General features: G+C 53.0%; 1 protein-coding gene across 1 annotated transcript in view; it reads right to left on the reverse strand.

The window, feature by feature from the left end:
• Positions 1–282: 282 nt before the first annotated feature.
• p2rx3b (purinergic receptor P2X, ligand-gated ion channel, 3b) overlaps positions 283–24,895 on the reverse strand; it is a 161,668-nt gene continuing 137,055 nt past the window's right edge. Inside the window, exons 10-12 of the mRNA XM_070871190.1 lie at positions 14,955–15,020; positions 10,825–10,902; positions 283–408 (exon numbers count right to left, since the gene is read on the reverse strand). Coding sequence (XP_070727291.1) covers positions 283–408; positions 10,825–10,902; positions 14,955–15,020 — 270 coding nt within the window. The remainder of the gene's footprint in view (positions 409–10,824; positions 10,903–14,954; positions 15,021–24,895) is intronic.

A 24,895-nucleotide genomic window follows, 5' to 3' on the forward strand; every position in this document is an offset into this window, starting at 1 on the left:
CTTATACAATAACGCATGCAAGCGCAGATTCTAAATGGGTACATGCAGGGGTTACAGGTCGAGAGGGCACGATTAATAATTACAGGCGGTTTGATGTGCTGTATCCGGGAGCCTCGCCCTCTTCCGTGCAGACGTCCCAGGGCACATCGGGAGGGATCTCCAGGAGGATCCCCTCTCTCCGCTCCTCCCCCACCCCAGCTCTCAGCTGTCCCCCTGGATTGACCGCAGAAAGGCTTCTTCTTGCTGAGGGGAGGGCCAGGGGAGTCGGAGGTCGGCCTGGGCCTAGTTGCAAGGGCTGTTGGACAGACCAGAGGCCTGATCGGGGCTGAGGACCAGGGTCTGCTTGCTCTTGTACAGGTCGATGCTGGAGAGGGTGGACTTGGACTGCTTGTCATAGTTGTCAAACACCTGCAGAGGGAGGGAGAGAGAGAGAGGGAGAGAGAGAGAGAGAGAGAGAGTGCGTGAAGTGAGAGAGGGAGAGAGAATCACAGACATTTACAGCACGGGAGGAGGCCATTTTGGCCCATCGTGTCCCCGCCGGCTGACCAAGAGCTACCCAGCCTAATCCCACTTTCCAGCTCTGGGTCCGTAGCCCTGTAGGTTACGGCACTTCAAGTGCACATCCAAATGTGGTGAGGGTTTCTGCCTCTACCACCCTTTCAGGCCGTGAGTTCCACCCCAGACCCCCACCACCCTCTGGGTGAAGACATTTCCCCTCAAATCCCCTCTAAACCTCCAATTACTTTAAATCTGTGCCCCCTGGTTGTTGACCCCTCTGCTAAGAAATAGGAGCAGGAGTAGGCCATACAGCCCCTCGAGCCTGCTCCTCCATTGAAAACGATCATGGCTGATCCGATCATGGACTCAGCTCCACTTCCCCGCCCGCTCCCCATAGCCCTTTATTTCCTTCACGGTTAAGAATTGGTCAAACTCCACCTTAAATATATTCAATGACCCAGCCTCCACAGCTCTCCGAGGCAGTGTACCTGTGACATAGAATCATAGAAACATAGAAGATAGGTGCAGGAGTAGGCCATTCGGCCCTTCGAGCCTGCACCGCCATTCAATATGATCATGGCTGATCACGCAACTTCAGTACCCCATTCCTGCTTTCTCTCCACACCCCCTGATCCCTTTAGCCACAAGGGCCACATCTAACTCTCTTTTGAATATATCTAACGAACTGGCCTCCACAACTTTCTGTGGTAGAGAATTCCACAGGTTCACAATTCTCTGAGTGAAGAAGTTTCTCCTCATCTCGGTCCGAAATGGCCTACCCCTTATCCTTAGACTGTGACCCCTGGTTCTGGACTTCCCCAACATTGGGAACATTCTTCCTGCATCTAACCTGTCTAAACCCCTCAGAATTGTATACGTTTCTATGAGATCCCCTCTCATTCTTCTAAACTCCAGTGTATAAAGGCCCAGTCGATCCAATCTCTCCTCATATGTCAGTCCCGCCATCCCGGGAATCAGTCTGGTGAACCTTCGCTGCACTCCCTCAATAGCAAGAACGTCCTTCCTCAGATTAGGAGACCAAAACTGCACACAATATTCCAGGGTCTGTGGCTCTCGTATTGGACTGTTCAGCCACCAGAGAACTCACTTTGGGAGTGGAAGCAAATCTTCCTCGATTCCGAGGGACTGCCTATGATGATGATGATGATGATGATGATGAGTCACCGTTGTAACGTGGGAAACGCAGTAGCCAACTTGCGCACAGCAAGCTCCCACACACAGCAATGTGATAATGACCAAGCCACTTGTTTTTCAGTGATGTTGACTGAGGGATAAATATTGGCCCCAGGACACCCAGGAGAACTCCCGCTTCCCCGCTGCTCTTCTTCCAATCGTGGCCCGTGCGATCCTGTACGTCCACCTGAGAGGGCAGAGGGGGGCTTTGGTCTCATCCCAAAAGACGGCACCTCCAACAGTGCGGCACTCCCTCAGTACTGCCCCTCAGACAGTGCAGCGCTCCCTCAGTACTGCCTCTCCGACAGTGCGGCGCTCCCTCAGTACTGCCCCTCTGACAGTGCAGCGCTCCCTCAGTACTGCCCCTCCGACAATGCGGCACTCCCTCAGTACTGCCCCTCTGACAGTGCAGCGCTCCCTCAGTACTGCCCCTCCAACAGTGCGGCGCTCCCTCAGTACTGCCCCTCCGACAGTGCGGCGCTCCCTCAGTACTGCCCCTCTGACAGTGCAGCGCTCCCTCAGTACTGCCTCTCCGACAGTGCGGCACTCCCTCAGTACTGCCCCTCCGACAGTGCGGCGCTCCCTCAGTACTGCCTCTCCGACAGTGCGGCGCTTCCTCAGTACTGCCCCTCCGACAGTGCAGCGCTCCCTCAGTACTGCCCCTCCGACAGTGCGGCGCTCCCTCAGTACTGTCTCTCCGACAGTGCGGCACTCCCTCAGTACTGTCCCTCCGACAGTGCGGGGCTCCCTCAGTACTGCCCCTCCGACAGTGCGGGGCTCCCTCAGTACTGTTCCTCCGACAGTGCGGCGTTCCCTCAGTACTGCACTGGAGTGTCGGCCTGACGTTATGGGGCCCAGGTCTTTGGAGTGGGGGCAGAGAGAGAAAGGGAGACGGACAGAGAGAGAGAGAGAGAGACAGAGAGAGAAAGAGTGACTGAGACGGAGACAGACTGGGAGACAGAGGAAGACAGCGACAGAAGAACTGTGAGAGAAATAGACAGAGAGAGAGAGACAGATAGACAGAGAGAGAGACAGACAGAGAGAGAGAGACAGAGAGAGAGAGACAGAGAGAGAGAGGCAGAGAGACAGAGAGAGAGAGAGAGACAGAGAGACAGAGAGAGAGAGACAGAGAGACAGAGAGAGAGAGACAGACAGACAGAGAGAGAGAGACAGAGAGAGAGAGACAGAGAGACAGAGAGAGAGACAGACAGACTGATAGAGATAGAGAGGGAGAGATAGAGAGGGAGAGAGACAGAGAGGGAGACACAGAGAGGGAGATAGAGATAGAGAGGTAGAGCGATAGAGAGGAAGAGGAACAGAGAGGGAGAGAGGCAGAGATGGAGAGAGATAGAGATAGATAGAGAGAGAGACAGTGAGAGGGAGACAGCGAGAGAGAAAGAGAGAGAGAGAGACAGAGGGACATAGAGAGAGAGAGCGAGGGAGAGAGAGAGAGAGTCAGAGAGAGAGAGGGAGACAGAGAGTCAGAAAGAGAGAGAAAGAGAGAGAGACAGAGGGAGATAGATAGAGAGTCAGAGAGAGAGAGACAGAGAGAGAGAGAGAGAGAGATACAAAGAGAGACAGACAGACAGAGAGAGAGAGATACAGAGAGGGATAGAGATAGAGAGAGAGACAGAGAGAGAGAATGACAGAGAGAGTCAGAGACAGAGAGATACAGAGAGAGAGAGAGAATGGGAGAGAGAGAGTTTGGGAAGATATTTAATTTACCCCCTGAGTGTAGATCAGTCTCTCATTATCGAAACCACTCACTCCTCAATTCAGTTGAAAATACAGTTGATCTAATTCGCCGTGGGATTATTTGCCTGTCTTTTCCACTTATTTCCCCCTCCGTAACATCGCCCGTCTCCGCCCCCTGCCTCAGCTCATCCGCTGCTGAAACCCTCATCCCTGTCTTTGTTACCTCCAGACTTGACTATTCCAACGCACTCCTGGCCGGCCTCCCACATTCTACCCGACGTAAACTAGAGGTGATCCAAAACTCGGCTGCTCCCATGTCCTAACTCACACCCAATCCCGCTCACCCATCACCCCCTGTGCTCACTGTCCCGTGTCCTAACTCGCACCGAGTCCCACTCACCCATCACCCCCTGTGCTCACTGCCCCGTGTCCTAACTCACATTCAGTCCTGCTCACCCATCACCCACTGTGCTCGCTGCCCCGTGTCCTAACTCACACCCAGTCCCACTCACCCATCACCCCCTGTGCTCGCTGCCCCGTGTCCTAACTCGCACCGAGTCCCACTCACCCATCACCCCCTGTGCTCGCTGCCCCGTGTCCTAACTCGCACCGAGTCCCGTTCACCCATCACCCCCTGTGCTCGCTGCCCCGTGTCCTAACTCGCACCGAGTCCCACTCACCCATCACCCACTGTGCTCGCTGTCCCGTGTCCTAACTCGCACCGAGTCCCGCTCAATCATCACCAACTGTGCTCACTGACACCGTGTCCTAACTCGCACCCAGTCCCGCTCACCCATCACCCCCTGTGCTCTCTGCCCCCGTGTCCTAACTCACACCGAGTCCCGCTCACCCATCACCCGCTGTGCTCACTGCCCCGTGTCCTAACTCACACCGAGTCCCACTCACCCATCACCCCCTGTGCTCACTGCCCCCGTGTCCTAACTTGCACCGAGTCCCACTCACCCATCACCCACTGTGCTCACTGCCCCCGTGTCCTAACTCTCACCGAGTCCCGCTCACCCATCACCCCCTGTGCTCACTGACCCGTGTCCTAACTCACATCCAGTCCCGCTCACCCATCACCCACTGTGCTCGCTGCCCCGTGTCCTAACTCGCACCGAGTCCCACTCACCCATCACCCCCTGTGCTCGCTGCCCCGTGTCCTAACTCGCACCGAGTCCCGTTCACCCATCACCCCCTGTGCTCGCTGCCCCGTGTCCTAACTCGCACCGAGTCCCACTCACCCATCACCCCCTGTGCTCGCTGTCCCGTGTCCTACCTCGCACCGAGTCCCGCTCACCCATCACCAACTGTGCTCACTGACCCCGTGTCCTAACTCGCAACCAGTCCCGCTCACCCATCACCCCCTGTGCTCTCTGCCCCTGTGTCCTAATCGCACCGAGTCCCACTCACCCATCACCCCCTGTGCTCACTGCCCCCGTGTCCTAACTTGCACCGAGTCCCACTCACCCATCACCCACTGTGCTCACTGCCCCCGTGTCCTAACTCTCACCGAGTCCCACTCACCCATCACCCCCTGTGCTCGCTGTCCCGTGTCCTAACTCGCACCGAGTCCCGCTCACCCATCACCAACTGTGCTCGCTGACCGACATTGGGTCCTGGTTAAGCAACGCCTCGATTTCAAAATTCTCCATCCTTGTTTACAAATCACTCCATGGCCTCCTCGCCTCTCCCTATCTCTGTATCCACCTCCAGCCCCCTACACCCTCCCTATCTCTGTAACCCCCTCCAGCCCCCTGCACCTCTCCCTATCTCTGTAACCTCCTCCAGCCCCCTGCACCTCTCCCGATCTCTGTAACCTCCTCCAGCCCCTACACCCCTCCCTATCTCTGTAACCTCCTCCAGCCCCGACAACCCCTCACTATCTCTGTAACCTCCTCCAGCCCTGCACTCCTCCCTATCTCTGTAACCTCCTCCAGCCCTACACCCCTCCCTATCTCTGTAACCTCCTCCAGCCCCTACAACCCTCCCTATCTCTGTAACCTCCTCCAGCCCCCTACACCCCTCCCTATCTCTGTAACCTCCTCCAGCCCTACACCCCTCCCCATCGCTGTAACCTCCTCCAGCCCCGACACCCCTCCCTATCTCTGTAACCCCTCCAGCCCCTACAACCCTCCCTATCTCTGTAACCTCCTCCAGCCCCTACACCCCTCCCTATCTCTGTAACATCCTCCAGCCCCTACACTCCTCCCTATCTATGTAACCTCCTCCAGCCCTACACCCCTCCCTATCTCTGTAACCTCCTCCAGCCCCTTGCCACCTCCCTATCTCTGTAACTTCCTCCAGCCCCTACACCCCTCCCTATCTCTGTAATCTCCTCCAGCCCTACAACCCCCCCCCGAGATGCCTGCATTCCTCTAATTCTGCCCTCTTGAGCATCCCTGATTATAATCGCTCCACTATCGGTGGCCGTGCCTTCTGTTGCCTGGGCCCCAAGCTCTGGAACTCCCTCCCTAAACCTCTCCGCCTCTCTCCCTCTCTTTCTTTAAGACCTATCTTTTTGACCATGTTTTTGGCCACTTGCGCTAATATCTCCTTATAATTAGGCGTCATTTATTACAGTAAAGGCCCTATATAAATATGTCAATGTCTGGGAAATCCCCGGAGTGTGTATGGACCTGGGAAGGCATCGGAATAGCCGGTTTTCAGTGCACAATGTGTATGCTTTTCCGATCTGTCAGGTTTCTGGCTGAACAGACCCTCTGTATCTCGGGAGTGAGGACACTTGCACGGGCAAGATTACAGTATTTACCCAAAGAGGCTGCAAAAGGACATAGACAGGCTAAGTGAGTGGGCAAGAATTTGGCAGATGGAGTATAATGTGGAAAGTGTGAGGTCATGCACTTTGGCAGAAAAAAAAATCAAAGAGCAATTTATTATTTAAATGGAGAAAGATTGCAAAGTGCTGCAGTACAGCGGGACCTGGGGGTACTTGTGCATGAAACACAAAAGGTTAGTATGCAGGTACAGCAAGTGATCAGGAAGGCCAATGGTATCTTGGCCTTTATTGCAAAGAGGATGGAGTATAAAAGCAGGGAAGTCTTGCTACAGTTGTACAGGATATTGGTGAGGCCACACCTGGAGTACTGCGTGCAGTTTTGGTTTCCATATTTACGAAAGGATATACTTGCTGTGGAGGCAGTTCAGAGAAGGTTCACTCGGTTGATTCCGGGGATGAGGGGTTTGACTTATGAGGAAAGTTTGAGGAGGTTGGGCCTCTACTCATTGGAGTTCAGAAGAATGAGAGGTGATCTTATAGAAACGTCTAAGATTATGAGGGGGCTTGACAAGGTGGATGCAGAGAGGAAGTTTCCACTGATGGGGGAGACTAGAACTAGGGGGCATGATCTTAGAATAAGGGGCCACCCATTGAGAACTGAGATGAGCTGGAATGTCTTCTCTCAAAGGGTTGTAAATCTGTGGAATTCGCTGCCTTAGAGAGCTGTGGAAGCCGGGACATTGAATGAACTTAAGACAGAGATAGACAGTTTCTTAACCGATACGGGAGTCAAGGGTTATGGGGAGCGGGCAGGGAAGGGGAGCTGAGTCCATGATCGGATCAGCCATGATCGTATTTAATATGTCCTTACTATACCGTATAAATGCACACGAGGCCCATACTTGAGAGAAGGTCACTCTGTGACCAGTTACCTTTATTAGCCAGCACTGAAGTGATGGAAGTGGCTGGAGCTTCAACTTTTATACCTGAAAGTCCAGGTTAGGAGTGTCTCCCACAAGTTCACCACCTAGTGGTCAGTGTTCTCGCGGTGTACAACTTCGGTCAGCTTATACATGGGTGATACAATGACAGTTGAATACATGACAGTATTAAATTTCGGAGCAGGCTCGAGGGGCCATGTAGCCTACTCCTGCTCCTATTTCTTATGTTCTTATCTTGCCCGGCAAATGTCCTGAAAACTCTTGCGCCTGATAAAAAGCAAACGCATAGCCCACTGTTACAGGCGTAAGAGTTTTAAAACACACAAAAAACATTGTAAAATAAAATTTTAAAAACACATGTTATTATTAAAAACCCTCCCCACTATGGTAAATTTATTTTAAACCATAATTAAAAAAACTTTTAAAAAAAAAAATCAGAAAAGAATACTTAAAAAAAATACATAAATAACTTTAATTTAAATTAATAAAAATATGTTGTGCAATTTTTCTCTCTTTTATTATTGATTATTAGTGTTTGGCAGGGTATCTCAATCATAATAATGTTTACATAGAAACATAGAAAATAGGTGCAGGAGTAGGCCATTCGGCCCTTCGAGCCTGCACCACCATTCAATAAGATCATGGCTGATCATTCCCTCAGTACCCCTTTCCTGCTTTCTCTCCATACCCCCTGATCCCTTTAGCCGTAAGGGCCACATCTAACTCTCTTTTGAATGTATCCAACGAATTGGCCTCAACAACTTTCTGTGGTAGAGAATTCCACGGGTTCACCACTCTCTGAGTGAAGAAGTTTCTCCTCATCTCGGTCCTAAATGGCCGACCCCTTGTCCTTAGACTGTGTGACCCCCTGGTTCTGGACTTCCCCAACATCGGGAACATTCTTCCTGCGTCTAACCTGTCCCGTCCCGACAGAATTTTATATGTTTCAATGAGATCCCCTCTCATCCTTCTAAACTCCAGTGAATATAAGCCTAGTCGATCCAGTCTCTCCTCATATGTCAGTCCAGCCATCGTTCCAACTTACAGAGTTCCCTTGACTATGAGTGAGAACATACTTTACCTGATTGGCTGCCCAGAGACATGTGACTCTAGCTCCTGCTCCGCCCACATCCCGCCGTTACGACGCGCAGTAAGTGTAGGCCTCGGGCCCGGGATTTCGCGTGGGGCGCAGCAGGAACAGATCGGTGTGCATATTTTTTTCTAAAAATCCATTTGAACGCCCGCGGGAAGCAGAAACCGGGATTTCTGGTCCGTGCTTACATAAGAACATAAGAAATAGGAGCAGGAGTCGGCCATAAGGCCCCTCGAGCCTGCTCCACCATTCAATACGATCATGGCTGATCCGATCATGGACTCAGCTCCACTTCCCCGCCCGCTCCCCTTATCCCCTTATCCCCTTATCCCCTTATCGTTTAAGAAACTGTCTATTTCCGTCTTAAATTTATTCAATGTCCTGGCTTCCACAGCTTCTGAGGCAGAGAATTCCACAGATTTCTCCTCATCTCTGTTTTAAATGGGCGGCCCTTACGGCTAAAGGGATCAGGGGGTATGGAGAGAAAGCAGGAGTGGGGTACTGAAGTTGCATGATCAGCCATGATCATATTGAATGGTGGTGCAGGCTCGAAGGGCCGAATGGCCTACTCCTGCACCTATTTTCTATGTTTCTATGCCCCCTGAGTTCTAGTTTCCCCCATCAGTGGAATCATCCTCTCTGCATCCACCTTGTCGAGCCCTCTCATAATCTTATACGTTTCGATAAGATCACCTCTCATTCTTCTGAGTTCCAATGCGTAGAGGCCCAACCTCCTCAACCTTCCCTCATAAGTCAACCCCCTCATCTCCGGAATCAACCGAGTCAACCTTCTCTGAACTGCCTCCACAGCAAGTATATCCTTTTGTAAATATGGAAACCAAAACGTGTTGTTGTTATCTCTGCACCTATATATCCACCTCATGTTGGGCTGGGGTTATGCTGAGGTGGTGGCGGGAAGCATGCTGCGGGATGGAGTTGAGGACAATCATTTAAAAATACCTTTGAGGTGCTCCTTACAGCAGGCACTCTGCCTCTCTGTCGTGCTTCAGAGACATGGACTACAGCAGGGATCTCAAAGCACTGGAGAAATACCACCAACGCTGTCTCCGCAAGATCCTGCAAATCCATTGGCTGGATATCATCATCATCATAGGCAGTCCCTCGGAATCGAGGAAGACTTGCTTCCACTCTAAAAATAAGTTCTCAGGTGACTGAACAGTCCAATATGAGAACCACAGTCCCTGTCACAGGTGGGACAGACAGACGTTGAGGGAAGGGGAGGGTGGGACAGATAGACGTTGAGGGAAGGGGAGGGTGGGACTGGTTTGCCGCACGCTCCTTCCGCTGCCTGCGCTTGGTCTCTGCACGCTCTCGGCGACGAGACTCGAGATGCTCAGCGCCTTCCCGGATGCACTTCCTCCACTCCGGGCGGACTGGTCTTTGGCCAGGGACTCCCAGGTGTTGGTGGGGATGTTGCACTTTATCAGGGAGGCTTTGAGGGTGGTCCCTTGAAACGTTTCCTCTGCCCACCTGAGGCTCGCTTGCCGTGAAGGAGTTCCGAGTAGAGCGCTTGCTTTGGGGAGTCTCGTGTCTGGGGGCCGTGCGGACAATGTGGCCCTGCCCAGCGGAGCTGGTCGAGTGTGGTCAGTGCTTCGATGCTGGGGATGTTGGGCCTGGTCTAGGACGCTAACGTTGGTGTGTCTGTCCTCCCGGGGGATTTGCAGGATCTTGCGGAGACATCGTTGGTGGTTATTTCTCCAGCGACTTGAGGTGTCTGCTGTACATGGTCCATGTCTCTGAGCCATACAGGAGGGCGGGTACCACTACAGCCCTGTAGACCATAAGCTAGACACACCAACGTCCCCAGCATCGAAGCACTGACCACACTCGACCAGCTCCGCTGGGCGGGCCACATTGTCCGCATGCCCGACACGGGACTCCCCAAAGCAAGCTCTCTACTCGGAACTCCGACACGGCAAGCGAGTCAAAGGTGGGCAGAGGAAACTTTACAAGGGACCACCCTCAAAGCCTCCCTGATAAAGTGCAACATCCCCACCGACACCTGGCAATCCGGGAAGACGCCGAACACTTTGGGTCTCTTCGCCGGGAGCACACAGAAGCCAATCGCAAACAGCAGAAGGAGCGCAAGACAGCCCAAGCACCCCCACCTACCACATATGCAGACTCTCTGTGTCGTCACTGCACAAGATGGAGAGTTGTTACCCGATGTACTTATCAATCAGGTTTACACTGTGTATATATACTATGCTGGCACCACTAGAGGGTGTAACTGGTGGAGACGGGGGTTTCCTGCCGCTGTGGCAGAGGCTGGCCACCAGAGGGCACTGCGGTGGGAGACCTGAGGTGTGCAAGGGCCCAGTATAAAAGGCTGCCCACCGTGCTCGTGCCTCGCTCTGGAGTTACGAATAAAGGTCCAAGGTCATGACAGTTTGAGTACAACACATTGCCTCGTGGAGTCATTCATAAGTGCGTTACAGACATGAGCCCAACCACCCGTCCCTCCAAACAACATCTGCCCCACCTGCGACAGAGACTGTGGGTCCCAAATTGGTGTCATCCGTCACCTGAGAACTCATACTTGTCTGGAAGCAAGCAATCCTCGACTTCGGGGAGCTACCTACGAGGGTTACATATCCACCTATCTATCGCTCTATCAACCAATCTCTCGTTATTTTACATACCTCTTCAAACTTTTTGGCCTTGTATTTCTCAGCCCCGTTGAGGAAGTTCAATAATATCAAATCACAGACCACAGCTCCCTAGGGAGAGAGAGATGGACACAGTTACTATTTGACAGGGTGAGGAACATTATCCTGAGGGTGTCTCCTACCCCACCCACTTTATACCCAGTGTCAGCATCGAGCGCACCCAGGGCAGGTACAGCACGGGGTTAGATACAGAGTAAAGCTCCCTCTACACTGTCCCATCAAACACTCCCAGGGCAGGTACAGGGGTTAGATACAGAGTAAAGCTCCCTCTACACTGTCCCATCAAACACTCCCAGGGCAGGTACAGCACGGGGTTAGATACAGAGTAAAGCTCCCTCTACACTGTCCCCATCAAACACTCCCAGGGCAGGTACAGGAGGTTAGATACAGAGTAAAGCTCCCTCTACACTGTCCCATCAAACAATCCCAGGGCAGGTACAGCACGGGGTTAGATACAGAGTAAAGCTCCCTCTACACTGTCCCATCAAACACTCCCAGGGCAGGTACAGCACGGGGTTAGATACAGAGTAAAGCTCCCTCTACACTGTCCCATCAAACACTCCCAGGGCAGGTACAGCACGGGGTTAGATACAGAGTAAAGCTCCCTCTACACTGTCCCATCAAACACTCCCAGGGCAGGTACAGCATGGGGTTAGATACAGAGTAAAGCTCCCTCTACACTGTCCCATCAAACACTCCCAGGGCAGGTACAGGGGGTTAGATACAGAGTAAAGCTCCCTCTACACTGTCCCATCAAACACTCCCAGGGCAGGTACAGCATGGGGTTAGATACAGAGTAAAGCTCCCTCTACACTGTCCCATCAAACACTCCCAGGGCAGGTACAGCACGGGGTTAGATACAGAGTAAAGCTCCCTCTACACTGTCCCATCAAACACTCCCAGGGCAGGTACAGGGGGTTAGATACAGAGTAAAGCTCCCTCTACACTGTCCCATCAAACACTCCCAGGGCAGGTACAGCACGGGGTTAGATACAGAGTAAAGCTCCCTCTACACTGTCCCATCACACACTCCCAGGGCAGGTGCTGCACGGGGTTAGATACAGAGTAAAGCTCCCTCTACACTGTCCCATCACACACTCCCAGGGCAGGTGCTGCACGGGGTTAGATACAGAGTAAAGCTCCCTCTACACTGTCCCATCAAACACTTCCAGGGCAGGTACAGCACGGGGTTAGATACAGAGTAAAGCTCCCTCTACACTATCCCATCAAACACTCCCAGGGCAGGTACAGCACGGGGTTAGAGATAGAGTAAAGCTCCCTCTACACTGTCCCATCAAACACTCCCAGGGCTGGTACAGCACAGGGTTAGATACAGAGTAAAGCTCCCTCTACACTGTCCCATCAAACACTCCCAGGGCAGGGACAGGGGGTTAGACACAGAGTAAAGCTCCCTCTACACTGTCCCATCAAACACTCCCAGGGCAGGTACAGCACGGGGTTAGATACAGAGTAAAGCTCCCTCTACACTGTCCCATCAAACACTCCCAGGGCAGGTACAGCACGGGGTTAGATACAGAGTAAAGCTCCCTCTACACTGTCCCATCAAACACTCCCAGGGCAGGTACAGGGTGTTAGATACAGAGTAAAGCTCCCTCTACACTGTCCCATCAAACACTCCCAGGGCAGGTACAGGGGGTTAGATAGAGTAAAGCTCCCTCTACACTGTCCCATCAAACACTCCCAGGGCAGGTACAGGGGGTTAGATACAGAGTAAAGCTCCCTCTACACTGTCCCATCAAACAATCCCAGGGCAGGTACAGGGGGTTAGATACAGAGTAAAGCTCCCTCTACACTGTCCCATCAAACACTCCCAGGGCAGGTACAGCACGGGGTTAGATACAGAGTAAAGCTCCTTCTACATTGTCCCATCAAACACTCCCAGGGCAGGTACAGGGGGTTAGATACAGAGTAAAGCTCCCTCTACACTGTCCCATCAAACACTCCCAGGACAGGTACAGCACTGGGTTAGATAGAGCAAAGCTCCCTTGAGATAAGACTCACATACTGTGCACTACATTTGGCAGTCGCAAGAGTGTTGCCTTGACTGTTTACCCTATGCTCAGCTCGACCAAGATCTCCTCCATGTTGTCCCTTTGATATGTGAGATGATGCAGTACGAGTCCTATATGTCAACACATTCTCTGAGCGTGCTAACATTATTTTTTTATTCATTCACAGGATGTTGGCGTCACTGGTAAGGCCGGCATTTATTGCCCATCCCTAATTGCCCCCTGAGCAGGTGGAGGTGAGCCACCTTCTTGAACCGCTGCAGTCCGTGTGGTGAAGGTGCTGTCACTGTGCTGTTAGGGAGGGAGTTCCGGGATTGTGACCCAGCGACGATGAAGGAACGGCCGATCTCAAGGGAGCTTTACTCTGTATCTAACCCCGTGCTGTACCTGCCCTGGGAGTGTTTGATGGGACAGTGTAGAGGGAGCTTTACTCTGTATCTAACCCCATGCTGTACCTGCCCTGGGAGTGTTTGATGGGACAGTGTAGAGGGAGCTTTACTCTGTATCTAACCCCGTGCTGTACCTTTCCTGGGAGTGTTTGATGGGACAGTGTAGAGGGAGCTTTACTCTGTATTTAACCCCGTGCTGTACCTGCCCTGGGAGTATTTGATGGGACAGTGCAGAGGGAGCTTTACTCTGTATCTAACCCCCTGTACCTGCCCTGGGAGTGTTTGATGGGACAGTGTAGAGGGAGCTTTACTCTTTATCTAACCCCCTGTACCTGTCCTGGGAGTGTTTGATGGGGACAGTGTAGAGGGAGCTTTACTCTGTATCTAACCCCCTGTACCTGCCCTGGGAGTGTTTGATGGGACAGTGTAGAGGGAGCTTTACTCTGTATCTAACCCCATGCTGTACCTGCCCTGGGAGTGTTTGATGGGACAGTGCAGAGGGAGCTTTACTCTGTATCTAACCCCGTGCTGTACCTGCCCTGAGAGTGTTTGATGGGACAGTGTAGAGGGAGCTTTACTCTGTATCTAACCCCCTGTACCTGCCCTGGGAGTGTTTGATGGGGACAGTGTGGAGGGAGCTTTACTCTGTATCTAACCCCCTGTACCTGCCCTGGGAGTGTTTGATGGGACAGTGTAGAGGGAGCTTTACTCTGTATCTAACCCCCTGTACCTGCCCTGGGAGTGTTTGATGGGACAGTGTCGAGGGAGCTTTACTCTGTATCGAACCCGTACTGCACCTGCCCTGGGAGTGTTTGATGGGACAGTGTAGAGGGAGCTTTACTCTGTATCTAACCCGTGCTGTACCTGCCCTGGGAGTGTTTGATGGGATAGTGTAGAGGGAGCTTTACTCTGTATCTAACCCCCTGTAGCTGCCCTGGGAGTGTTTGATGGGACAGTGTAGTGGGAGCTTTACTCTGTATCTAACCCCGTGCTGTACCTGCCCTGGGAGTGTTTGATGGGACAGTGTAGAGGGAGCTTTACTCTGTATCTAACCCCGTGCTGTACCTGCCCTGGGAGTGTTTGATGGGACAGTGTAGAGGGAGCTTTACTCTGTATCTAACCCCGTGCTGTACCTGCCCTGGGAGTGTTTGATGGGACAGTGTAGAGAGAGCTTTACTCTGTATCTAACCCCGTGCTGTCCCTGCCCTGGGAGTGTTTGATGGGACAGTGTCGAGGGAGCTTTACTCTGTATCTAACCCGTACTGCACCTGCCCTGGGAGTGTTTGATGGGACAGTGTAGAGGGAGCTTTACTCTGTATCTAACTGCGTGCTGTACCTGCCCTGGGAGTGTTTGATGGGACAGTGTAGAGGGAGCTTTACTCTGTATCTAACCCCCTGTACCTGCCCTGGGAGTGTTTGATGGGACAGTGTAGAGGGAGCTTTACTCTGTATCTAACCCGTGCTGTACCTGCCCTGGGAGTGTTTGATGGGACAGTGTAGAGGGAGGTTAGGGATGGTAAATAAATGCCAGCCTTGTCATCAACACCCAACATCTCTACTTCGTTCCCAAGCCATCTCTCGACCGAAGGCATCTTATTTCCAGTTTGCTTGTTCCTTGAATTCGCTGGCGGGCGAGGTTATCGAGCGTGTCAGAGAGCGCGGGTACCTGATGCATGTGACTCACCAGCCCAATGGATGTGAACGCTGCTACCATGTTGATCATGGTTGGGATGATGTTAAACTTGGCAGCCTGGATAAGAGAGAAGAATGTCAACATGGATAGGAACAGGAGGAGGCCCATTCAGCCCCTCGGGCCTGTTACACAGGAACAGGAGGAGGCCCATTCAGCCCCTCGAGCCTGTTACACAGGAACAGGAGGAGGCCCATTCAGCCCCTCGAGCCTGTTACACAGGAACAGGAGGAGGCCCATTCAGCCCCTCGAGCCTGTTACACAGGAACAGGAGGAGGCCCATTCAGCCCCTCGAGCCTGTTACACAGGAACAGGAGGAGGCCCATTCAGCCCCTCGAGCCTGTTACACAGGAACAGGAGGAGGCCCATTCAGCCCCTCGAGCCTGTTACACAGGAACAGGAGGAGGCCCATTCAGCCCCTCGAGCCTGTTACACAGGAACAGGAGGAGGCCCATTCAGCCCCTCGAGCCTGTTACACAGGAAGAGGAGGAGGCCCATTCAGCCCCTCGAGCCTGTTACACAGGAACCGGAGGAGGCCCATTTAGCCCCTCGAGCCTCTTACACAGGAACAGGAGGAGGCCCGTTCAGCCCCTCGAGCCTGTTACACAGGAACAGGAGGAGTCCCATTCAGCCTCTTGAGCCTGTTACACAGGAACAGGAGGAGGCCCATTCAGCCCCTCGAGCCTGTTACACAGGAACAGGAGGAGGCCCATTCAGCCCCTCGAGCCTGTTACACAGGAACAGGAGGAGGCCCGTTCAGCCTCTCGAGCCTGTTACACAGGAACAGGAGGAGGCCCATTCAGCCCCTCGAGCCTGTTGCACAGGAACAGGAGGAGGCCCATTCAGCCTCTCGAGCCTGTTACACAGGAACAGGAGGAGGCCCATTCAGCCCCTCGAGCCTGTTACACAGGAACAGGAGGAGGCCCATTCAGCCCCTCGAGCCTGTTACACAGGAACAGGAGGAGGCCCATTCAGCCCCTCGAGCCTGTTACACAGGAACAGGAGGAGGCCCATTCAGCCCTTCGAGCCTTTTACACAGGAACAGGAGAAGGCCCATTCAGCCCCTCGAGCCTGTTACATAGGAACAGGAGGAGGCCCATTCAGCCCTTCGAGCCTGTTACACAGGAACAGGAGGAGGCCCATTCAGCCCCTCGAGCCTGTAACATAGGAACAGGAGGAGGCCCATTCAGCCCTTCGAGCCTGTTACACAGGAACAGGAGAAGGCCCATTCAGCCCCTCGAGCCTGTTACACAGGAACAGGAGGAGGCCCATTCATCCCCTCGAGCCTGTTACACAGGAACAGGAGGAGGCCAATTCAGCCTCTCGAGCCTGTTACACAGGAACAGGAGGAGGCCCATTCAGCCCCTCGAGCCTGTTACACAGGAACAGGAGGAGGCCCATTCAGCGCCTCGAGCCTGTTACACAGGAACAGGAGGAGGCCAATTCAGCCTCTCGAGCCTGTTACACAGGAACAGGAGGAGGCCCATTCAGCCCCTCGAGCCTGTTACACAGGAACAGGAGGAGGCCCATTCAGCCCCTCGAGCCTGTTACACAGGAACAGGAGGAGGCCTATTCAGCCTCTCGAGCCTGTTAAACAGGAACAGGTGGAGGCCCATTCAGCCTCTCGAGCCTGTTACACAGGAACAGGAGGAGGCCCATTCAGCCCCTCGAGCCTGTTACACAGGAACAGGAGGAGGCCCATTCAGCCTCTCGAGCCTGTTACACAGGAACAGGAGGAGGCCCATTCAGCCCCTCGAGCCTGTTACTCAGGAACAGGAGGAGGCCCATTCAGCCCCTCGTGCCTGTTACACAGGAACAGGAGGAGGCCCATTCAGCCCCTCGAGCCTGTTACACAGGAACAGGAGGAGGCCCATTCAGCCCCTCGAGCCTGTTACACAGGAACAGGAGCTGGCCCATTCAGCCTCTCGAGCCTGTTACACAGGAACAGGAGGAGGCCCATTCAGCCCCTCGAGCCTGTTACACAGGAACAGGAGGGGGCCCATTCAGCCCCTCGAGCCTGTTACACAGGAACAGGAGGAGGCCCATTCAGCCCCTCGAGCCTGTTACTCAGGAACAGGAGGAGGCCCATTCAGCCCCTGGAGCCTGTTACATAGGAACAGGAGGAGGCCCATTCAGCCCTTCGAGCCTGTTACACAGGAACAGGAGGAGGCCCATTCAGCCCCTCGAGCCTGTTACACAGGAACAGGAGGAGGCCCATTCAGCCCCTCGAGCCTGTTACTCAGGAACAGGAGGAGGCCCATTCAGCCCCTCGAGCCTGTTACACAGGAACAGGAGGAGACCCATTCAGCCCCTCGTGCCTGTTACACAGGAACAGGAGGTGGCCCATTCAGCCTCTCGAGCCTGTTACACAGGAACAGGAGGAGGCCCATTCAGCCCCTCGAGCCTGTTACACAGGAACAGGAGGAGGCCCATTCAGCCCCTCGAGCCTGTTACACAGGAACAGGAGGAGGCCCATTCATCCTCTCGAGCCTGTTACTCAGGAACAGGAGGAGGCTCATTCAGCCCCTCGAGCCTGTTACATAGGAACAGGAGGAGGCCCATTCAGCCCCTCGAGCCTGTTACACAGGAACAGGAGGAGGCCCATTCAGCCGCTCGAGCCTGTTACACAGGAACAGGAGGAGGCCCATTCAGCCCCTCGAGCCTGTTACACAGGAACAGGAGGAGGCCCATTTTGCCCCTCGAGCCTGTTACACAGGAACAGGAGGAGGCCCATTCAGCCTCTCGAGCCTGTTACACAGGAACAGGAGGAGGCCCATTCAGCCCCTCGAGCCTGTTGCACAGGAACAGGAGGAGGCCCATTCAGCCTCTCGAGCCTGTTGCACAGGAACAGGAGGAGGCCCATTCAGCCTCTTGAGCCTGTTACACGGGAACAGGAGGAGGCCCATTCAGCCCCTCGAGCCTGTTACACAGGAACAGGAGGAGGCCCATTCAGCCCCTCGAGCCTGTTACACAGGAACAGGAGGAGGCCCATTCAGCCCCTCGAGCCTGTTACACAGGAACAGGAGGAGGCCCATTCAGCCCCTCGAGCCTGTTACAGAGGAACAGGAGGAGGCCCATTCAGCCCCTCGAGCCTGTTACACAGGAACAGGAGGAGGCCCATTCAGCCCCTCGAGCCTGTTACACAGGAACAAGAGGAGGCCAATTCAGCCTCTCGAGCCTGTTACACAGGAACAGGAGGAGGCCCATTCAGCCCCTCGAGCCTGTTACACAGGAACAGGAGGAGGCCCATTCAGCCTCTCGAGCCTGTTACACAGGAACAGGAGGAGGCCCATTCAGCCTCTCGAGCCTGTTACACAGGAACAGGAGGAGGCCCATTCAGCCCCTCGAGCCTGTTACACAGGAACAGGAGGAGGCCCATTCAGCCTCTCGAGCCTGTTGCACAGGAACAGGAGGAGGCCCATTCAGCCCCTCGAGCCTGTTACTCAGGAACAGGAGGAGGCCCATTCAGCCCCTCGAGCCTGTTACACAGGAACAGGAGGAGGCCCTTTCAGCCCCTCGAGCGTGTTACACAGGAACAGGAGGAGGCCCATTCAACCCCTCGAGCCTGTTACACAGGAACAGGAGGAGGCCCATTCAGCCTCTCGAGCCTGTTACACAGGAACAGGAGGAGGCCCATTCAGCCCCTCGAGCCTGTTACACAGGAACAGGAGGAGGCCCATTCAGCCCCTCGAGCCTGTTACACAGGAACAGGAGGAGGCCCATTCAGCCCCTCGAGCCTGTTACTCAGGAACAGGAGGAGGCCCATTCAGCCCCTCGAGCCTGTTACATAGGAACAGGAGGAGGCCCATTCAGCCCTTCGAGCCTGTTACACAGGAACAGGAGGAGGCCCATTCAGCCCCTCGAGCCTGTTCCACAGTAACAGGAGGAGGCCCATTGAGCCTCTCGAGCCTGTTACACAGGAACAGGAGGAGGCCCATTCAGCCCCTCGAGCCTGTTACACAGGAACAGGAGGAGGCCCATTCAGCCCGTCGAGCCTGTTACACAGGAACAGGAGGAGGCCCATTCAGCCCCTCGAGCCTGTTACACAGGAACAGGAGGAGGCCCATTCAGCCCCTCGAGCCTGTTACATAGGAACAGGAGGAGGCCCATTCAGCCCCTCGAGCCTGTTACACAGGAACAGGAGAAGGCCCATTCAGCCCCTCGAGCCTGTTACATAGGAACAGGAGGAGGCCCATTCAGCCCTTCGAGCCTGTTACACAGGAACAGGAGGACCATTCAGCCCCTCGAGCCTGTTACATAGGAACAGGAGGAGGCCCATTCAGCCCCTCGAGCCTGTTACACAGGAACAGGAGGAGGCCCATTCAGCCGCTCGAGCCTGTTACTTAGGAACAGGAGGAGGCCCATTCAGCCCTTCGAGCTTGTTACACAGGAACAGGAGGAGGCCCATTCTGCCCCTCGAGCCTGTTACACAGGAACAGGAGGAGGCCCATTCAGCCCCTCGAGCCTGTTACACAGGAACAGGAGGAGGCCCATTCAGCCCCTCGAGCCTGTTCCACAGGAACAGGAGGAGGCCCATTCAGCCCCTCGAGCCTGTTACACAGGAACAGGAGGAGGCCCATTCAGCCCCTCGAGCCTGTTACACAGGAGCAGGAGAAGGCCCATTCAACCCCTCGAGCCTGTGACACAGGAACAGGAGGAGGCCCATTCAGCCCCTCGAGCCTGTTACACAGGAACAGGCGGAGGCCCATTCAGCCCCTCCAGCCTGTCCCGTCATTGCATTAGATCGCTGATGATCTGTATCTTAACTCCATCTATAAAATTCTGATCCTTGAATTCAAATCCCTCATGGTCTGATACCCTCCCTATCTCTGTAACCTCCTCCAGCCCCTCACCCCTCCCTATCTCTGTAACCTCCTCCAGCCCCTCACCCCTCCCTATCTCTGTAACCCCCTCCAGCCCCTACACCCCTCCCTATCTCTGTAACCTCCTCCAGCCTCTACACCCCTCCCTATCTCTGTAACCCCCTCCAGCCCCTACACCCCTCCCTATCTCTGTAACCCACTCCAGCCCCTACACCTCTCCCTATCTCTGTAACCTCCTCCAGCCTCTACACCCCTCCCTATCTCTGTAACCCCCTCCAGCCCCTACACCCCACCCTATCTCTGTAACCTCCTCCAGCCTCTACACCTCTCCCTATCTCTGTAACCTCCTCCAGCCTCTACACCCCTCCCTATCTCTGTAAACACCTCCAGCCCCTACACCCCTCCCTATCTCTGTAACCTCCTCCAGCCCCTACACCCCTCCCGATCTCTGTAACCTCCTCCAGCCCCACAACCCCCCCCCCGCCCCCCCCCTAGATGTCTGCACTCCTCTAATTCTGCACTCTTGAGCATCCCCCAATTTCCATCGCTCAACCATCGGTGGCCGTGCCTTCTGCTACCTGGGCCCCAAGCTCTGGAACTACCTCCCTAAACCTCTCCTCCTCTCTCTCTCCTACTTTAAGACGCTCCTTAAAACCGACATCTTTGATCCAGCTTTTGGTCACCTGTTCTATTATCTCCTGATGTGTCTCAGTGTCAAATTTGGATTGAATTATGCTTTTGTGAAGCACCGTGGGACTTTTTTAATGGTGCTATAATAAATGCAATTTATTGCTGGTTCCTTTAACCCTTTATGCCCTTACCCAGCAACAATCTGCCGATCTCAGTTTTGAAAGCTCCAATTGTACCCCGGCCTCAGAAGCTTTTTGGGGGAGAGAGTTCCAGACTCCCACTGCCCCTTTGTGTGAAGAAATGCTTCCTGACATCACCCCTGAACGGCCTGGCCCTAATTTTAAGGTTCCCCCCCTTGTTTCTCTCTCCCCTTTCAATTCCTTTGATCATCTTAAAAACCTCGCTCAGGTCACCCCTTAATTATCCCTGGGTACCATTCCGGTCAAGCTCCCCCTCAACGTTCTTTGCTCCATGGAGAATAACCTCCTGAAAATACTCGAGGACCGAGGGTCTAGCGAGAAGGAGGAACTGAGGGAAATCCTTATTAGTCACGAAATGGTGCGAGGGAAATTGATGGGATTGAAGGCCGATAAATCCCTGGGGCCTGATAGTCTGCATCCCAGAGTACTTAACGAAGTGGCCCGAGAAATAGTGGATGCATTGGTGGTCATTTTCCAACAGTCTATCGACTCTGGATCAGTTCCTATGGACTGGAGGGTAGCAAATGTAACCCAACGTTTTAAAAAAGGAGGGAGAGAGAAAACAGGGAATTATAGACTGGTTAGCCTGACATCGGCAGTGGGGAAAATGTTGGAATCAATTATTAAAGATGAAATAGCAGCGCATTTGGAAAGCAGTGACAGGATCGGTCCAAGTCAGCATGGATTTATGAAAAGGAAATCATGCTCGACAAATCTTCTGGAATTTTTTGAGGATGTAACTAACAGAGTGGACAAGGGACAACCAGTGGATGTGGTTCATTTGGACTTTCAAAAGGCTTCTGACAAAATCCCACACAGAGATTAATGTGCAAAATTAAAGCACATGGTATTGGGGGTAATGTATTGACGTGGATAGAGAACTGGTTGGCAGACAGGAAGCAGAGAGCCTGCACCGCCATTCAATATGTTCATGGCTGATCATGCAACTTCAGTACCCCATTCCTGCTTTCTCTCCATACCCCTTGATCCCTTTAGCCGTAAGGGCCACATCTAACTCCCTTTTGAATATATCTAACGAACTGGCCTCAACAACTTTCTGAAGTAGAGAATTCCACAGGTTCACAATTCTCTGAGTGAAGAAATTTCTCCTCATCTCGGTCCTAAATGGCTTACCCCTTATCCTTAGACTATGTCCCCTGGTTCTGGACTTCCCCAACATCGGGAACATTCTTCCTGCATCTAACCTGTCCAATCCCGTCAGAATTTTATATGTTTCTATGAGATCCCCTCTCATTCTTCTAACTTCCAGTGAATATAAGCCCAGTCAATCCAGTCTTTCTTCATATGTCAGTCCTGCCATCCCGGGAATCAGTCTGGTGAACCTTCGCTGCACTCCCTTAATAGCAAGAATGTCCTTCCTCAGATTAGGAGACCAAAATTGAACACAATATTCCAGGTGAGGCCTCACCAAGACCCTGTACAACTGCAGTAAGACCTCCCTGCTCCTATACTCAAATCCTCTCGCTATGAAGGCCAACATACCATTTGCCTTCTTCACCGCCTGCTGTACCTGCATGCCAACTTTCAATGACTGATGTGCCATGACAACCAGGTCTCGTTGCATCTCCCCTTTTCCTAATCTGTCACCATTCAGATAATATTCTGCCTTCCTGTTTTTGCCACCAAAGTGGATAATCTCACATTTATCCACATTATACTGCATCTGCCATGCATTTGCCCACTCCCCTAACCTATCCAAGTCAACCTGCAGCCTCTTAGCGTCCTCCTCACAGCTCACACTGCCACCCAGCTTACTGTCATCTGCAAACTTGGAGATATTACACACAATTCCTTCGTCTAAATCATTAATATATATTGTAAATAGCTGGGGTCCCAGCACTGAGCCCTGCGGTACCCCACTAGTCACTGCCTCCCATTCTGAAAAGAACCTGTTTATTCCTAAGAATGAGAGGGGATCTCACTGAAAGGTATAAAATTCTGACGGGGTTGGACAGATTGGATGTGGGGAGGATGTTTCCCCGGGGCTGGGAAGTCTAGAACAAGGGATCACACAGTCTCAGGATACGGGGTAGGAAATTTAGGAGCGAGATGAGCAGAAATGTTTTCACTCAGAGGGTGGTGAACCTGTGGAATTCTCTACCACAGGAGGCTGTGGAGGCCAAGTCACTGAATATATTTAAGAGGGAGACAGATAGATTTCTAGACACAAAAGGCATCAAGGGTATCGGGAGAAAGCGGGAATATGGTGTTTGAGATAGAGGGTCAGCCATGATCATATTGAATGGTGGTGCAGGCTCGAAGGGCCGAAAGGCCTACCCCTGCTGATTAAAGGGGCAGTAGAACCAACAACTTAACAATTAAACTTTGGACCATTAAACAAATCAAATTAAAGTTTGGTTGCCGTGGGTGATGATGCACTCCAGTCCCTCCGGTGCCCACCTCTCGCGGAAGGCCGCGCGTGTACCGGTGGACACCGCGTGCTCCATCTCCCGGGGAACACCCTGGCTCGGAAGTAACCGCGGAAGAGAGGCAGGCAGTCGGGCTGAACGACCCCCTCGACCGCCCGCTGCCTGGAACCGGCTGATGGCCCCCTCGGCCAGGCCCAGGAGCGGTCCTACCAGGAGGCCCTCCGACCTGCCCGTTCCCCTCTGCACAGGGTGCCCAAAGATCAGGAGTGTGGGACTGAAGTGCAGCCAGAATTTCAGGAGCAGCCCCTGCAAATATTGGAAGAGGGCTTGCATCAACAGCTCTGCAAACATTTAAAACCGAGATGAGGAAGAATTTCTTCTCTCAGAGGGTTGTAAATCTGTGGAATTCCCTGCCCTAGAGAGCTGTGGAGGCTGGGTCATTGAATATATTTAAGGTGGAGATAGACAGATTTTTGAGCAAGAAGGGAGTAAAGGGTTATGGGGAGTGGGCAGCGAAGTGGAGCTGAGTCCATGATCAGATCATAGAAACATAGAAAATAGGTGCAGGAGTAGGCCATTCGGCCCTTCTAGCCTGCACCACCATTCAATATGATCATGGCTGATCATGCAACTTCAGTACTCCATTCCTGCTTTCTCTCCACACCCCTTGATCCTTTTAGCCATAAGGGCCACATCTAACTCCCTTTTGAATATATCCAATGAACTGGCCTCAACAACTTTCTGTGGTAGAGAATTCCACAGGTTCACAATTCTCTGAGTGAAGAAGTTTCTCCTCATCTTGGTCCTAAATGGCTTACCCCTTATCCTGAGACTGTGACCCCTGGTTCTGGACTTCCCCAACATCAGGGACATTCTTCCTGCATCTAACCTGTCCCGTCTGTCAAAATTTTATATGTTTCTATGAGATCCCCTCTCATTCTTCTAAATTCCAGTGAATATAAGCCTAGTCGATCCAGTCTTTCTTCATATGTCAGTCCTGCCATCCCGGGAATCAGTCTGGTGAACCTTCGCTGCACTCCCTCAATAACAAGAATGTCCTTCCTCAGATTAGGAGACCAAAACTGCACACAATATTCAGCCATGATCTTATTGAATTGTGGAGCAGGCTCAAGGGGCCAAATGGCCTACTATTTCTAAAGTTACATAAGAACATAAGAAATAGGAGCAGGAGTAGGCCATACGGCCCCTCGAGTCTGCTCCGCCATTTAATACGATCAGGGCTGATCCGATCATGGAAACATAGAAACATAGGAAATAGGTGCAGGAGTAGGCCATTCGGCCCTTCGAGCCTGCACCACCATTCAATAAGATCATGGCTGATCATTCACCTCAGTACCCCTTTCCTGCTTTCTCTCCATACCCCTTGATCCCCTTAGCCATAAGGGCCATATCTAACTCCCTCTTGAATATATCCAAAAAACTGGCTTCAACAACTCTCTGCGGCAGGGAATTCCACAGGTTAACAGCTCTCTGAGTGAAGAAGTTTCTCCTCATCTCAGTCGTAAATGGCCTACCCCTTATCCTATGACTGTGACCCCTGGTCCTGGGCTTCCCCAACATCAACAGCCAGAACGTCCTTCCTCAGAATATTGAGTGCAGTTTTGGTCTCCTAATCTGAGGAAGGACATTCTTGCTATTGCGGGAGTGCAGCGAAGGTTCACCAGACTGATTCCCGGGATGGCAGGACTGACATATGAAGAAAGACTGGATCGACTGGGCTTATATTCACTGGAATTTAGAAGAATAAACACAATATTCCAGGTGAGGCCTCACCAAGGCCCTGTACAACTGCAGTAAGACCTCCCTGCTCCTATACTCAAATCCTCTCGCTATGAAGGCCAACATGCCATTTGCCTTCTTCACCACCTGTT

The sequence above is a fragment of the Pristiophorus japonicus genome, unplaced genomic scaffold, assembly GCF_044704955.1.
Source record: "Pristiophorus japonicus isolate sPriJap1 unplaced genomic scaffold, sPriJap1.hap1 HAP1_SCAFFOLD_223, whole genome shotgun sequence".
Lineage (NCBI taxonomy): Eukaryota > Metazoa > Chordata > Chondrichthyes > Pristiophoridae > Pristiophorus > Pristiophorus japonicus.